Source organism: Diabrotica undecimpunctata, chromosome 6 (assembly GCF_040954645.1).
Source record: "Diabrotica undecimpunctata isolate CICGRU chromosome 6, icDiaUnde3, whole genome shotgun sequence".
Classification (NCBI taxonomy): domain Eukaryota; kingdom Metazoa; phylum Arthropoda; class Insecta; order Coleoptera; family Chrysomelidae; genus Diabrotica; species Diabrotica undecimpunctata.
In genome coordinates, this window is record NC_092808.1 from 140,564,515 (window position 1) to 140,581,384 (window position 16,870).

The 16,870-nt window shown below is 34.0% G+C and overlaps 1 protein-coding gene across 1 annotated transcript in view; it reads left to right on the top strand.

Annotated features, from left to right (window-relative positions):
- The window catches only part of LOC140444647 (alpha-2B adrenergic receptor-like), a 110,380-nt gene extending 94,139 nt beyond the window's left edge, over nucleotides 1-16,241 (top strand). The window contains exons 6-7 of the mRNA XM_072536409.1: nucleotides 12,106-12,627; nucleotides 15,893-16,241. Coding sequence (XP_072392510.1) covers nucleotides 12,106-12,627; nucleotides 15,893-15,981 — 611 coding nt within the window. The 3' untranslated portion in view covers nucleotides 15,982-16,241. The remainder of the gene's footprint in view (nucleotides 1-12,105; nucleotides 12,628-15,892) is intronic.
- The last annotated feature ends 629 nt before the right edge of the window (nucleotides 16,242-16,870 follow it).

Here is a 16,870-nt window from a genome sequence, read left to right on the forward strand (position 1 = left end):
ATACAACCAGGCGTTCCACATTTAATTACTAGTTTTTGTTGTAATAAAATTTAAAAAAAACGTTGTTGTCCTCCTGAGGGAATAACTCGAGCATGTAATAAAAGTTAAACATTACAGCATTCATAAAACTGTCGCATTAATTCTTTTCTCGAAGGCTTATTCAACTTCAATAGAAAAAGTTTTATGAGATTGTTATAAGTTTTCATGGATTAAATTTTTCATATTTTATCTCCGTTGTTGTGAATCGTTTTTATGTTAGTAGAGGAGCTTTCTACTGGTATGTTGTTTAAAGATGTCGTTTTTAAAACTATTCAAAGAATATACTTTTAAATATAAAATTTAAATGAAAGGCTTTTAAATCAAAGGAAAAAACCAACAGTACAACAGAACAAAATTTTAAGCAAATGATATTAAGCTTTAAGCTATATTAAGTTTACTGATAATTGGGTTATGGTTTGCTGTAATTTTTTTTTTTATATTTTGAACCGAGTAACATGATATTATTTATGATTGGACACTATCAGTTTTAAGATATTGCTTAACCCCTTCGCTGCCATGTATCCATGAGAGTAGCTCTACCACATACAAAATTTATTTTATGTTGAGAATCTGGTATTACCTACTAGCTGTTATTTTTTTATCTGGTATGGTTTAAAAAATAGGCAAAATGTAAAACACTACCCGTACTTCCGCCAAAACTTCTGGAGCCGTATAACAAACGATCGAAACGGGTGAAACCAATAGTTGAGATTTTGCTGTTGTTTTCGGCGGTTGCATCTAGTCTTTCGGGTTCGTAAACGTGAGTCGACCAAAAATAGACAAAAATGAGTGATACTTCAAGTGCAGATGAACCATTCCAAGACTCTATACAACTGCATAGTCGCTAACTTTGTTTCTATTGGTCATAGAAGGTTTTTTTTAATGTGAGTTTTTTTACCAGCTATCCAATGGTTGTACGTACAAGTCTGTAACTTGAAAAATATAGAAGTTATGACAATTGGTTATAAGTAAAAGACATACCCCTTTTTCAAACGTTTATTTTGTAAATAATTTCGATGAAAACGCAATATGCATTTAACTTCTGAGATAGTTTATGTCTTAAAGAATCCTATAAAATTTGCTAAATATGTCTAGAATCATTAATTGCAAGCAAGCAGCAAGCAATTTGATTGAACCCAGCCTGTGAGAAATGTTCACCCCTAGGAATTACGTTCGGGTGTAACAATTCATTGGAGCGAGGTGTGTTAACTCGAGTAAAACAGGAGTCACCCCACCGCACTCCAATGTTCCAGACCACTCCTTTCCCCCCTATAGCACTCTTATGTGCGATAGGGGCACAACTATCAGCCAAATGCTCTTCATGTGGAGGTCCTGGGTAATAGAACCTCAACAAAACTCAGGACAGCGCATTGTCGCTATGATAATGGGGTTGTCTTGCACAGTTACCTGTTCTTCTGGTTGCTGGTGCCTCTTTTTGAAAAGTACAGCCTGTGTCTTATCGGAGTTTATTGCTATTTTCCATTTTAAACTCCATTCTTCTATATCGTCTAGCTCTGTTTGTAGATTATTAACCGCTATGTTTACGTTTCTATGTTTGGCCGCAAGCTGAAGCTGAATTGATTCACCTGCTACAACGGATAGAAGACGTAAGCTTAACGATGGGCCTTATAATAAACAGAGATAAAACGAGAATCATGATAATTGACAGAGCTAACAACAATCAAAATCATCTGGTCATGATAAACAATATCGCTGTTGTAGATAAATTTGTGTATCTGGGCTCATTAATAACCAACAAAGGAGGCTGTACTGAAGAAATAAAGCGGCGGTCAGCAATCGCAAAAAGCGCTATGGCAAAATTAACAAAAATTTGGAAAAGCCATGAAATAACTACCGATACAAAAATGAGACTAGTAGGAAGTCTAGTTTTTCCAGTTTTTACTTAGGCATCGGAATGCTGGACCCTTACTGACAAAGACAAAAAGAACATAGATGTATTTGAGATGTACTGCTGGAGACGAATGCTGAGAATATCATGGGTGGCCCGAAGAACAAATGAATCCATACTGGACCAGCTAAACATAAAGAAAAGACTAAGAACACAAATATCAGAACAAATAATAAGCTATTTTGGACATGTGCTTCGAAGAAATGGTCTTGAAAAACTTACCATCCAGGGAAAAGTAGAAGGCAAAAGAAATAGAGGTAGATCTCCCACACGATACACGGACCATATTGTTGCTACCATTGGCGCTCCATTGTCAGAATGTGCTAGAATGGCAGAAGATAGAAAAACGTGAAGGAACATTGGGAAATTTAGCTAATAGCTTCATGATATCACGATACCTGCATCAGGTCAACGACTAAGAAGAAGTTTGGCCGCTATCGCTGTGTCGTCGGCATAGAGGCTTAATAGTGTACCTGGTGTTCTAGGTATGTCTGCTGTGTATACTGTGTACAGTAGACGTGACAGTACCGCTCCCTGTGGCACTTCAGCCTCCGGGTTCCCGAGCTCGGATAGGACTTGTCCTATCCGGACTCTGAAACGACGATTGTCCAAGTACGACGAGATCAGCCTTATTATTGCTCCACTGTACCCGTATCCTCTCATTTTGTATATTAGTCCTTTATGCCAGACTCTGTCGAATGCCTTGCTTAGCTCTAGAAAGGCAGCTCCTGTGTATTGTTTATCGTTGAATCCAGCTGCTATGTATTCTGTTAATCTGAGTACTTGTAGCTCACTGGAGTGTTCTGATCTAAAACCGAATTGAGCTTCGGGTATTATCTCTAGTCTATCTGTTTCAGCTTGGAGTCTACTGAGTATTATTCTCTCTACAATCTTGCTGATTGCAGGTAGTAAGCTAATTGGCCTGCAGTTTTGCGGGAATGTGCTGTCTTTTCCGGGCTTTGGTAGCATTATGACATGGGCCTCTTTCCATCTGTTTAGGAATTTCTTGAATCTTAGCATTGCATTTATGATGTTTGTTAGGTATACTATAGCTCTCACTGGTAAGTATTTGAGATCCCTGTTCCATATTTGGTCGGGTCCAGGTGCTTTTTTCAGAGAGCTGTTTTTGGTTAATTCATTTATCTCCTCTGGTAATGTAGGAGGGATAATTTTGTTTGGATTTTCAGGTCTTTCTCTTTGTCTTTCGACTTCTTCTATGAAGTCGATGTCCTCGTCTGGTTAGTAATTTAATGTACACTCTCTCTCGAGAGTGTACAGTTTAATGTACACTCTCTCTCTCATTACCTCTGCTTTTTCCTCTGTGGTGTATACGATTCCATTTTCTCCATGTAATGGAGGGATTTGCTTTCTGTCGTTTCTCAAAATCCTCTGGAGTCTCCAGATATTTTGCATATTTGGTCCTTGTTCTTCCATATTTCTTATGTGGTTTTCCCAGCTTTCACTACGGTGTTGTTGTAGTGCTGTTTTGATTGACCTCTCTGTTTAGTCTGTTTGATCTGGTTTTGTCTGCCTGATTCCTTGTCCTTCTTGCTGTCTGCTTTGCTCTGTTCTTTTCCCTTATCAAGTCTTTTATTGCTTGTGGTATATCCTTGAATCTTCCTGTATGCATTTCTACTTCCTCTTCTGTAGTGCTATTTCTGAGCGCTTGTTGGATGATGTTTTCCAACCTAGAATCAATAATAGAGCAAGTTCAATAGTTTAAATATATAGCCTCAGGGATAAATAAATTAAATAACTTTTAAACTATTTGACCGATCGGGGGGAAATTTCGCACAAATTTAAAAGACGGTAATTCCTTGATGTTCAAATGTATATTATGTTAAAAAACGGAAAAATAAAGATATTCTTGATATCAAAAAATTATAAAAATATTGTTTGTGTAAAATATAAGGTAAAAAACTTATAGACAAAAAATCAAATTGTGACCATAAATTATTGTTTAATAAAAACGCAAGGTAAAAATGCGAATACTTTTTCATCTATTCGTCCTCAAATAACCCCCACCTATGTCTTAAAAGCTACAGATATCTACGAAAAATTTTGCCGTGAAATCGATGATTTTTGCTTAACCTGATTGAGCTATTCTACATATTTCGTAATGACATTGCGTCTTTATATTAAATTGATATGCTAATTTAGGCACTTTTTTATTTATTTTAGTATTTTTTTGTCAATAAATAGACTTTCTTTGGTCTCTTTTATCCCATTTAGATACGTATTAACATGCACTTTATTGTTATTTGTATTATTAACCCAACCTAACATGTTTGTTTACCAAGAACTGTATGGAAAGAATAGCTGACACTATATTGCGATAAAAAGTGTTTTGTCGTGGGTGTAAATTAGACCGTCGGATCGTGACGTATGATACACATTGGAAAAGAGAAGGGGTAGCAAATATGTTAAGACAGCAAAAACACACATAGTGGCCACGCCAAAAGGGTATTATATCATATCTTTGTTGTTATTGGTCCGATTGGAACATGGGATGTGTTAAATGAAAGGTAAGAAAATAACAAATATATTAACATGTAAAAAACAGTAAAACTATCCGGTATAACCGGAAGTAGCAAATAAATGAAAATTTTTTCTTTAAATAGGTCACTCTTCAAAACCTCTTCATTCCAATTTTCATGATTCAGTTATCTTTAATTCTCGAGATATTTTTAATTATGAGGCCGTTTATCTGCCGCACTCTGTATATGGTATAGACCTGGCTGCAAGCAGTGTTTTTGTGGCATAGAGCCTTCTTTCTTTCTATAGAGTATCTGTAATTGGACAGGACGATGTAAAATGGTACGAAACCACACACAGTTAGCCGAAAACGTTGCCAACCTCCATCCACAAATGAAGACTGCACTCGAAAAAGAATGAATGTACAGAAAAATTGGATTTTAGGATATTTTCTATAATAAAAGATTATATTTGCAAGTTTTACCTAGCGTTTTCGTTTTATTAGGTTCACAAAATAAACAATAAATCAATAATTGTAAAATTATTTTGTGATGCTTCAAGAATATATTATGAAGTTTTATTTATAGCCAAATAAATCCTTCATTTTCTATTCGACAAGTTTGTGGATATAAATTTGAAAATTTTATTAAATCCGGCAAAGAAAAAAATGAACTCCAATTAATCTTAACTTTGCAATTCAGAGCCCCTCACTATCTTGTTGCGAATTTCTCATACATTATTATCATTCTTCTGGCGCCATAAATATCGAGTGACACTTCGAAGGGCTTTATAAAGGGTACACTTTTGTATTGGCCATTATGGTACTTTAAAGGCTTCCACTGAAGGGTCTTCATACTTGGAAATTTGTGGGTTACATTTTGTTATCTCAGCAAATAGGCTTTTTAACGACATGGCGTATCTTAAAAACGAGTAAAGTTGAAGTATTTTTTATGGATTTGAGAATATTATAGGGACATGAATATATGAATATTTTTGTGAAAATATATCAAAACTACAAAGATGAATGTGTTCAGTTTTAGTAATGTATTAGCATCTTTTGTGTATCTACCTTTAAGGATTCTGCTGTATTTTTTTTACAGTTTTGATTTAATATATTTAGGGCTGATACAAAAAAATATACAAAAAAAATAAAAATATTACACCAAACTGCAAATACGCTTTAATAAGAGCAGAAGACAAAGTCTGAATAAAAAAGAATATCTAATTCAATGGATATATACTCTTATTTGTGCTACATAAGTATAAACAAAACTAAAAAAAATTAAAGGCACAACATGCTTAAATATAATAAAAATAAACAAAAATATAAGGGAAAATCATCAATAAATTTAACTTTTCGAGATAAAAAAGCCAGATTTGACCAAACAACTCTTAAAACTAATCCAAAAATAATAGAATAAAACAGAATTCCTCAAGAATGGAGATATTCCTAATACCTCTCTCCAAAAAAGAGACAAATCGGACCCAGAAAATCACAGAGAAATCAATTTATTAAACACTACACTAAAACTAACAACCAAAGTGATAACAAATAAACTGAATGAAATTATAATACTAACAGAAGAACAAAAGTGTTTTAGGTCGGGAAGATCATGCATCGACGCTCTATTTATAATGAAGCAAGTGCAAGAGGAATCATTAGAAATTAAAGGACGTTATCCACTTATTACACGTAAAAGAGATACCTCTAGGAATAATCAAAATGATCGAAAATATCAACCAAAACAACACAAAAAAAGTGAAAATATAAGAAGAACTAATTGACCCTATTAAATTTAGCAATGGGATAAGACAGGGAGATTCTCTGAGTCATCTATTGTTCAACTTGATTATGATTGAAATAATAAAAAAAAAGTGAGAACTAAAAAAGGATACCAAAAGGCAGAAAAACAACTTAAAATAATTCTGCTATGCAGACGACGCAATATTACTTTCTCAAAGTGAAGATGATTTACAAGGTATGCTGCACCAATTTAATATAACTGCTAGAGAATTTAACATGTTAATTTACCCAAAACATACAATATGCATGGTAATAACAACACATTTACTTAGATGTAAATTGGAGCTGGAAGGTCAGATAATAGAACAAGTGATGGAGTTTAAATATCTAGGCATCACATTATCTATCTACGAAAAGCTCGAAACTACACTGAAATATTAAGTGAATGTTCTTTCTCTCAACTACTTTTTAATTCTCAAGTACTATCTTTCCGACTGCCATTTTCTTGTGAAATTAAAGGATTAGTGGACTAACTTATATTTAATTACCTGTTTCGTACCTACTTTACACTGCTGATCTTTCTACAAGTTAAAACACTATCACAGCCACATCGCAGACGACACAGCAATCCTTACGGCTCACTCAAACCCGTATATTGCACCAAAACATGGCGAATTAAAGTAAACAAAAGCAAATCAGTACATATATAACCTTCACTATTCGAAAAGATACCTACTCAACCGTCTCAATTAATAACCAAGTACTACAACAAAAGAATGATGTAGATTACCTAGGTATGCACTTGGACCGCAGATTAACGTGCAAGCAACACATATTTACACAAACAAAAGAGTTGGGTCTGAAACTCAGTTAAATGTATTTTCTTTCTTTTTTCAGCCTTAGGTAATCCAACTTTGGACACTAGCCTCCCCCAAATAAATCCAGTCAGTCCAGTTCTATTTTGCGCCACTTGCTTCCAGTTGTATCCTCCTATCTCCTTAATGTTATCAGCCCATCTCATTCGTGGTCTTGCTCTGCTTCTCTTTCCTAAGATGGTCTCCATTGTTGTATTTCGTGGTTTCATATTTTATCCTTTAGTCGGGCATTGTGTCCTGCGAAGCTCCGTTTTAATTTGGCAGCATGTTCTCCTGGTCTTTTACTTTGGTTTTGCTTCTAATCCATTCGTTTGTTTTTTGTCTATAAGTCTCAACCCGAGCATTGATCTTTCCATCATTCTTTGTGCCTTTACTATTTTATTTATATAAGACTTGAAGAGTGTCCAAGTTTTTGAACCATACGTGAGTATAGGGTGGATACACTGATCGTAAATTCTGGTTTTTAAATATTGTTCTATTTTAGTGCTTTTTAAGATCCAACTCAGTTTTCCAAATCCTGCTCACGTTAACCCTATTTTTCTGGTAATTTCGGCAGTTTGATTTTCTTTGTTAACTTTCATTATCTGTCACAGTCACATGTTGTTCAACGTTATTTCTCTAATGTTTAGTGTATTTGTCATTATTGTTGTTTTTTCCAAGTTCATCTCAAGATCCACTTTTTCCGAAGCTTGAAATAGTTGCGTCATCATGGTTTGTAGTCCTTTAAAACTTGTAGAGAATATTACAATGTCATCAGCGTTTCTCAAATGACTTAGTTTTCTTCCATTACCATTTATTCATTTATCTGCCCAGTTATTGTCTTTGAATACGTTTTTTAATCCAAGTGTGAATAGCTTTGGTGAGATAACATCTTCCTGGCGAACTTCTCTGTTGATTGGTATAGCTTTTGTTTTCGCGTCTATTTGTATTTTCATTGTAGCTTTCTTGTAAATAATATGGAAGAGCATTCTGTACCGCGAGTCCAAGTTCAAGTAATATTCACTGGCTTTCTCTATTAGCGTTCTGACTGTAAGAAGATGATCCGCTGTACTGTAAATCTTTCGGAATCCTGCCTGCTCTACCGGTTGATAGCTATCGAGCTTCGACGTTAACCTGTTAGTTATTACTCTCACAAACAGTTTGTACATTTGGAACAGCAGGGAGATTGGTTTATAGTTTTTTAGATCTCCCGTGTCTCGTTTTTTGAAAAGAAGTGTTGTCAAACTTTTATTCCAATCATCTGGGACTCCTCCTTTGTCTAGACTCCTTCGAGAATAATTTCACTCCCCTTTTTCAAGATTTCTACAAGTATTTCATCTGGGACCGGAGCCTTATTGTTCTTTAGTTGTACCATAGCTTGTTTTATTTCGGATTATAGGTTAGGGAGTTGATATTCGTTATCTTTCTCTTAAAATCTTTCTTTTCAGTGTTATCTAGGTTCTTGTTCGAGTAATATAGATCACGGTAAAATGTTTGAGTAACTTTTATAATTTCGTTCTTTTCTCTTATTTCTTTTCTGTTTTTATTCTTCAATGAGATTATTATAGGCTTTCCAAAGTTTAATCTCATTTCAGGCCTCGGTTCTTTTCTATTTTTATCTCTAATTTGTTTTAATTGTAGATCCTCAAATCTTTCTTTACTCCCTTCTTTATTGGTTTATTCAATTCCTTGAAACCAGCTTCGCTTTTCTTCACTTAGACATGTGCGTCTCTTTTCTATCAACCGTTTTGTTTCATCACTTATTCTGTCATCTTTATTTTTCATTTTCTTTGCGACAATCAGTCCTCGTTTCAAGAGCTTTCGCTGCATTTCTTTTTTAATTGTATTCATGTCGAAATATTCTTGTTGATAATGTTCTACAAATTCTTTTTTTAAGATTTTTCTGTATTCATCTCCCTTCTGTCACATTTTAGTTTGATCTATCTGATTACAATTACTGATTATGTGGCCTGTTTCTACTGGTTTTCGTCTGTTTAACCAGAATCCTTGCTGTTTAAAGGCGATGATCGCTGCCAGTTGTGAATCGATTGAGAGCAGTTATATCTTCAAAAATGTCTTTGTTCCCACAAAAATGTCTTTGTTCTTTGTTTTTCGTCTTTTTGTCGGGAGATATCAACGTCCATTTTCGGTTTGCTGGTTTCTTGAAGTGTGTTTTCATGGCATATAAATTTTGTTCTTTTAAGAAGTTATATAATTTTTTTCCTCTCGAATTTAGTGTGCCATAACCATGCATTCCTATTTTAGTTTCAGTATTTTCTTCTTTTTTTATCTAATTTTGTGTCGAAATCTCCCATAATGATGGTATACTTTGTATCATTTTCTTCTAATGCTGTTATTAAATCTTCGTAGAACATTTCAATTACCTCGTCCTGATGTGTTGTTGTGGAGCATACTCTTGTATAATGTACACTGTGTGCGATTCTGAGCTGCTAGCTCTACTCACCTGCGATATCGTCCCATTTTGTTTCAAGTTCAACATGTTGTGTTTTGACAGGTATATTGGCATTAAAATACCACGCTTGCTGGACGGTTTGGTGAGTGTTCGCAGTATCACAGCCGGTTAAATCAGTATTTGATTTTCGCCTGCGACTTTGTGGTACCGCACCTGTCAGGAATTGTATTCCTCGGCCACGGGTCACTAATGACACAGCTGCTGACCAGTGCCATGTCCCAAGTTGATCCGCTGGTACTTATTTGGCGAAGCCTTATTCATACCTGTCCTGCCTATCTACAAGAACGTCCCCTAACAGCCATTTGGACGCGTCGTGTCGGGGTTTACGACTTCCACGCCCTGTATGTCTTGCACAAAGTACTGAAGGACCCCTACTCAGTTCAGCGTCCCTCCTCTACACAAGCTGAGACCGGCGCAGAATGTAAGGGTTAATAGAAAAAAGATAACTGAATTTGTACAATAAAATTCTAGTATACAAGTCAGTGTTAAAGCAAATTGAGAGAATGGAGTACTTTCGCATTATTACCGTGGTATGTCCAATGAATATATTATTCGCGATTTTCAAATGAAGACTGTCAAAGAAGAAATTGCCAGTTACTCCCAAAAATTCTGTTTTATTGTTATAAAGATTTTCTAGACAATTATGAAGGTTTCTAAGTGTATTATAGAACATGGTTAAAAAACATTGTAAGTAGAGTTACAATGTTATTCATATCAGGTAGCGATATCTACGTCCGAAATTATTAAATACTGGTACCATGTAGAACTCTAATCCATAAAATGCTACAAAATATTTGGATACAGTTGAGAAAAGATTTTTCTACTTTACGATAATATTTAGGTTGGAATTTTACTACTTAATTTTAACAAATCCTGTTTTAACCCTGCGTTGGTGTGATACCTAAAACTTACGTGTCTGGTATGGTGGGGTGTAACATACCCCATAACAAAATACGAATTATAAAACTCAATACTTAAGTATCTGCTTCAAAAGTATATACTTTTCTTTTGAAATAGTGCGTACTATTAAAAAAATTGAAAAAGTTCAAGCAATTCAGTTCAGCTCAAACAATTTATTGCACAGTTCAAAAATAGCAGAAACTTAAAATCATTATATTTTTCTGAAATGAAAAAAAACTGAAGACTTCTGAACACGAAACACAATACAATTTGCTTTATTGACTTATAAAGAGATAACCATTATAAAGAATAATACATTAACAAAAGTTACAACATCATTTACTGACTTTCCTTGTTAACGCAAGTATCGCATTTAAAACACGTGTGTTTCAAATGCGATAGAAGGTAGAACAAGAAGAAGCGAAGTGTAATCTAAATGGTTGAAAAACATAATAAGAAATGTAATAAGAAATGGCTTGTTTTCCCTCCTTTTAGTATTTATTGCTATTTTGCAGAAACGGTAATAAATTAAAACATTTTTAACCAGCCGTGTCTTATACAAAATTTAATTGTCACCATTTTATTTCGTTACGACTTTGCTTTAAAGTGAACTTGACCTATTTTAGAGGGAAGATAAGTCAATTATTAATATCGAAATTATCACCTATTACTGCAAAAATCGGAATGCCACCTCTCACATCCACCTCAAAACAGATTTGCCCTGTTTTACGGTGTCTGCATTTTGTACATTATACTACAATTTCTACAACTTTAATTAGTAAGTAAAATATTCGTAAGAATAAGTACGTTTATTAAAGTTACGTATAATCAGTTGAAAAAAATGAAATAAAACATGATAATCACACTTTAATTTTAATGTAGGTATTATAGTAATTAGTGGGCGAAGAAATAGAATGAATAAGCAGTAGCTTAATAGACGGTTACAGTTCAGTCAGTCCTACCTGGTCAATTACATTCTGTATACACTCATCCCCCTGTAATTAGTAGATGCTGTTCTGCTAATATTCTAAGATGCCTTTAAGCTCTTGGGATAATGGTATTAATTGTTGCTTTAAAGGGTATATATTACGTTGATATTATAAATAAATACAAGAATTTAATTTTACTATCTTAGTTTTACTACAACATGGCCAAAATATATTCAAATAAAAAGGATTTATATATTCATATCTTCGTTCCTTTATTGTTGCGTTCTAGACCGTACGTGGATTAATCTAAAAAAAGTTTGCAAGAGCAAAAATTAACATTTAAACAAAGGTAATTAAAAGTGTAGTTTTAAATTAGGTTTAAATAAAATTATCACGTGAGGTCGTGCTTTCTTTAATAATAGATCTCCATTCTTGCTTCAAAAACTTGGTCGGAAATAAAAATGTTATAAAAAATTGTCAAAATCTCGCGTTATTAGAACTCAGATATGATAAATTGACATGTTTCAATAATAATTTTGCATTAGAAACATCCCTTGTAGAAGTACAAATGTAAATCCAGAAATTGTATTTTTAGCGATATATTGCATCCCATGGCTTTATATTAAGAGGTACGGGTATTATCGTAATTATGTAAATTTTCCAAAGGGGTTTCTTAATATTTTTCCAGAAAACCCTTGCCCAAACATATTGTCCTATTTTACCCATATTGTCAAAACTAAAATTTTAATAATGTTTTATTTTGTTGCAGGTTCTTACACCAGGTTGTCAAGTAGTTCGCAACCCCTTAGCGCAATGTCAATTTAGCGGGTCGACGCTGTCAGTCAACGGCGAGTTGCAGCAGCAGGCCGCGGCGCTTGCGCGAAGTCGACAGCCATCGATGGGTATCGACACCGATATGGTGAGCGAGTTTGATCCGAGTAGTTCCGATTCGGGTGTGGTGGCGCAGTGCGCAGCTATTAAGCCTCTGAAGCTTAGATTGTGCAATCCGATCTTTGGGAGAAACAAACATCCCGCGACACGAAGCAGGAATGAAGAGAAGCCTCCCAAATCGCCGACTAGTGAACAAGTATTAGTAGAGTACGTAGTACCGCGAGTGAATAAACCTAAGGACCCCGAGCGGGAAAAAAGGCGTTTGGCGAGGCAAAAAGAAAAGAGAGCAACTCTTATTTTAGGACTTATTATGGGTTCTTTTATAGCATGTTGGCTGCCGTTTTTCTTTATGTATATACTAAGGTTGGCCTACGATATTCCTCAACTGTTTTTTTCTACGGCCTTTTGGTTAGGTAAGTTATTAAAATAAATTTATACATGCTAATTATATAATATAGAGCTAAATATATTTATAATAATTAAGTTTAAATTAAATGGGTATACTATTATAAATTTAAATTTTATTAAAAATAATTTCAACATTACATCTTAATTTATGTTATAAAATAAATTGAAAAGAAGGTGAATTTAAAGAAACTCTAAACAGTTCTTCAAGTGCCATACGCGTTCAGCGTATAGCTCATCTTCGTATTTATTTGTAATTGGCCCTCGAGAAAGCTTAAAAATTTTACCTGCATTTTGAATTTCGCATCAAACGGTTACATCTCTCACCATCTCATTCTTACGAACGTTGTTTTCTTCCTGAGTCTTTATAAGTTGCGATCTGACAGAACGTAGAACAGCATTCTTTATCTGGAAAGAGAAATAGAAAATACTTAACAGAAAATGACAAGATATAAAAACGGGACGAATGCAACGTGAAATATCGTTTTTACCCTTAATATTTGAGGTTTACGATACCTGGGATAGGTTAAAACTATCTACTTATGGCCAGAGCCTTTAGTCCCTTTGTTTGTCGGTAAATTATCATAATTCAAAGAAAATTGGAAGCTGATGTAAAACACGGACTTATCCCTCCAACCCTTTCGAGGTAACTGGGGTCTGGTATGATCAGTGTATTGCTAATTTTACTACGGAATAGTCTAACGATATTGTATTGGAATTTTGTCATTATATAAATTACTCAACTTACTAAAATTTTAAACACTTCGAAGAAGCCATTGTTGCTTCTTAAGACATGAAAAGATCTATTTTTCACGTTGAGAACGCCTATGAATAACTGTTCTGATGAGCTTTATTATAGCGAAATACGTATAAACAGATACATAGACGATTTGTACGTGAAATGGAATCTTTACTGTTTTTTTCATTTTATTCGGATCTACTCTGTATGAGTACAAGAAACCAATTCGCTAACGATTTCTGCTTAGTTGAGGAGACATGTCGTGGAATGCAAATTTTAGATTCCCCATGTCTCTATTAACATCTTTATCAACGTCTGGCTATGCCTTGCAATTTATAGAAGGCTCAGATTAAGGCAGTTATCTGAATTGTGTTTCGAAACTATTTTACGGATTTAATATCAGATGTCGCTATTGCGTCCGTTTCGAAGCCATTTTATTGTTGCTTCTTAAGGCAGGAAAGATCTATTTTTCACGTTGAGAACGCCTATGAATAACTGTTCTGATAAGCTTTATTAAAGCGAAATACGTATAAACAGATACATAGACGATTTGTACGTGAAATGGAATCTTTACTGTTTTTTTTTCAAATATTTATTAATTTGACACTAATATGGGGTACCAACGCTGTCCTCTTTTCATTTCACTGTGTATTTGTTTCTCTTTGCCGATATGAACTAGCGCAAAGTTCCTTTTTACGTTTTGTGAGATGCCGGCTCTAGATATATTTTGGAAATTTACTACTGCCGATCATGCAATTACCGTTCTTATTTTTATTTATATAGCATACTAATATTTTGTTCTTTATAGTACTTTTAAAGGTATTTAAACTTGTCAACGCTTTCCAAAGGTCCACCAATACTTTTTTAAAATATTACGCTAGGCTCACTTTAGCGCCTTTACTTTTGCACTAGGGTAACGTGGGACTTTAGGTACTAAACACTTATTTATCTTCTGCAGCATACTCGGGACTAGCCTTCTAGAGTGTAACTTAGTATGTCGCTATAACGAGTATGTCCCATTTGAGTCTTTTGCATTTATTCAGTTCTTTCTGTTTATTTTATTTTAGTTATTTTGTAGCATCCCCCCATATTCTTCTTTTTTTTTAACTCCTTGCTAGTCCCTACCATAATGTTGAAGTAGTCTTTGCTGGCTATGGCTTTCGAAATTATGTTTTCTAGTGTTATCCTCCCTTTTTTTACTAGCTCTTCTCTTTCCTGGCTGATTTGACTGCATGCAAAAACGCAATGTTCTGCGCCATTCTCCACCACACACATTACGCGATGATCCTAATTATTTGTTTCTTTAATTTTGTAAGTATAGTTTCTAAAGGACCTATGGCCCGTCAAAAATTATGTTACACAAGAAATGTAATGTCAACTTTTTCAGTTTGACTAGGCTTCTATGTTAGGAATATATGCGTTTTTGTCTAATTATCGTTTGTTTTTTTGTTCTGACCACTTTATCTGTCATTATTTCACCCTATTTATTTACTATATTTTACTGTTTACTGTAGCTTCTTGATTAACAAGGGGTGGAATTTCAGACCATCTAAATAACCGATGTTATCGAAAATAACTCATTGTGATCATTAAGTACTCGATTCCACTTTCCGTTATGGATAAAGTATTTAAAAGGCTTTCCGAAAAGATATTATGCCATTTTACTACAATTATTTGTTCTATTGATTTTCTCTTCTCTGCAATTGACTGATAGTTGGAAAATCATATCGGTGGAAGATGTGAGTTAATTTATTTCCATAATGTACATACCTGATCAAGTGTCAAATGATGTTATCACTTTACATTAACATTTATCTATTCAATTCGAGAACCAGTCGAACGGTGATAAGAAAACGTTTAATCGTCTGCTCGGTTTGGAGTCTCGATATGAACTTAGATGATCACTTCTGTGCCAGTCCTTTAATTGTCTTCCTTTCTTCTATCCTTGTATCTGGTCTTATGTATCTAGAGGTATTTATTTTCTGTTTTATTATTTTTTGTCTTAATTGTTTTATTTAGAGTTTTGATTATTATATTCTTAAACACTTTTTCATATTTTCTTCACATTCTCCTCGTCTTCTCTTTACGAATCGTTGCTGGTTGGTTTACTTTCACTTTTTTTTGTAGACAGTTCTTGTTTTTTCTTAAGTAAGAGCTTTCACATTGTACCTTTGTCTTCTGCTTGACTTTCTTGGTACTCATTTTTGGCTAATTTGACTTTTATTTTAGCCTTGGTCTATGCTTAAGTTTGACTAGTCCATAAGTTTGGTATGGGTTTAAAATAGTTATAAAAAATACCGGACATGAAAAATATACAAAAATATATCAATGAGCAATATTTACAAAAACTAATTGTATATTTATTTTCTACTTTAATTATAGCTTTATAAAAAAAAGTTTTATTTTGTAAGTCGATCCTAAAAATTTTAAGGTCCACTGTACTATATTCTCCAGTTTTCTATATTTTGTTTTTTATTATTCCATTGGAAACAATAAAATAAAAAGTTTGATAATGTCTAATTTTTCTCTTCCAGGTTACATGAATTCGGCACTGAATCCCGTTATTTATACCATTTTTAATAAGGATTTCCGAAGAGCATTCAGAAGGATATTATTTAAGTGATGTATGTCCTATGTGTGCTGCTACAAGTGCGTTGGTAACAGGATCCGTACTGCACAGTTTCGCAGCGCACCTAGCGCCTTATATCGACATTAACATTATTCGACAATCCTTATCCAAATCTTATCCTAGGAAACTTTATTTAAGTTCGGTTATAATGTTTTGTTTGAGTTTGATGAAACCTTTAGTAGAACATGAAATGCGAACTATTTATTAATTAAATTGTTAATGTTTTTTAAATTTCCTAACTATAACTGAAGAAATAAAACTATTATTACTGCTACTCAATACTCTTTTATAACCTTAGTAATAATAGTTTATTTGTGTACTAAACTTAAGGTGATTGATGGATTACTACCAATTCCCATTGAAAAAGAGCCATTAGACTATCTAATAGATATAAAAACTCTAAAAATTGCTAAATTACAATCCAGTATGTAATACTATTCTAAGTAAATGGAAGAATACAATACTCCTCCACAAAAAAGGGGATAAATCAGATCTCGAAAACTATAGGTCAATTAGTTTGCTTGCTCTTATCTTTGTCGACATACACAAAGCATTTGACACAGTCGAAACAGTTGCTATCTTAAAAGCACTATCAGAATGCAGAATATATCACAGGTATGCAAATATTATTCGAAATATATACGAAAATGCGACAACAACCGTTAACCTCCATTGCATGACTGAGAAGATAAAAATTGGCAGAGGGATGCGGCAGGGAGATACCTTGTCGCCAAAACTATTTATAACAGTTATGGAGTACGTATTTAAACGGCTAGAGTGGGAATCAAAGGGTATTAGCCTCGATGGAAAGATATTCAATCATCTCAGATATGCCGATGATATTGTTCTCAGAACAGACAACTTATGAGATGCCAGACTTATG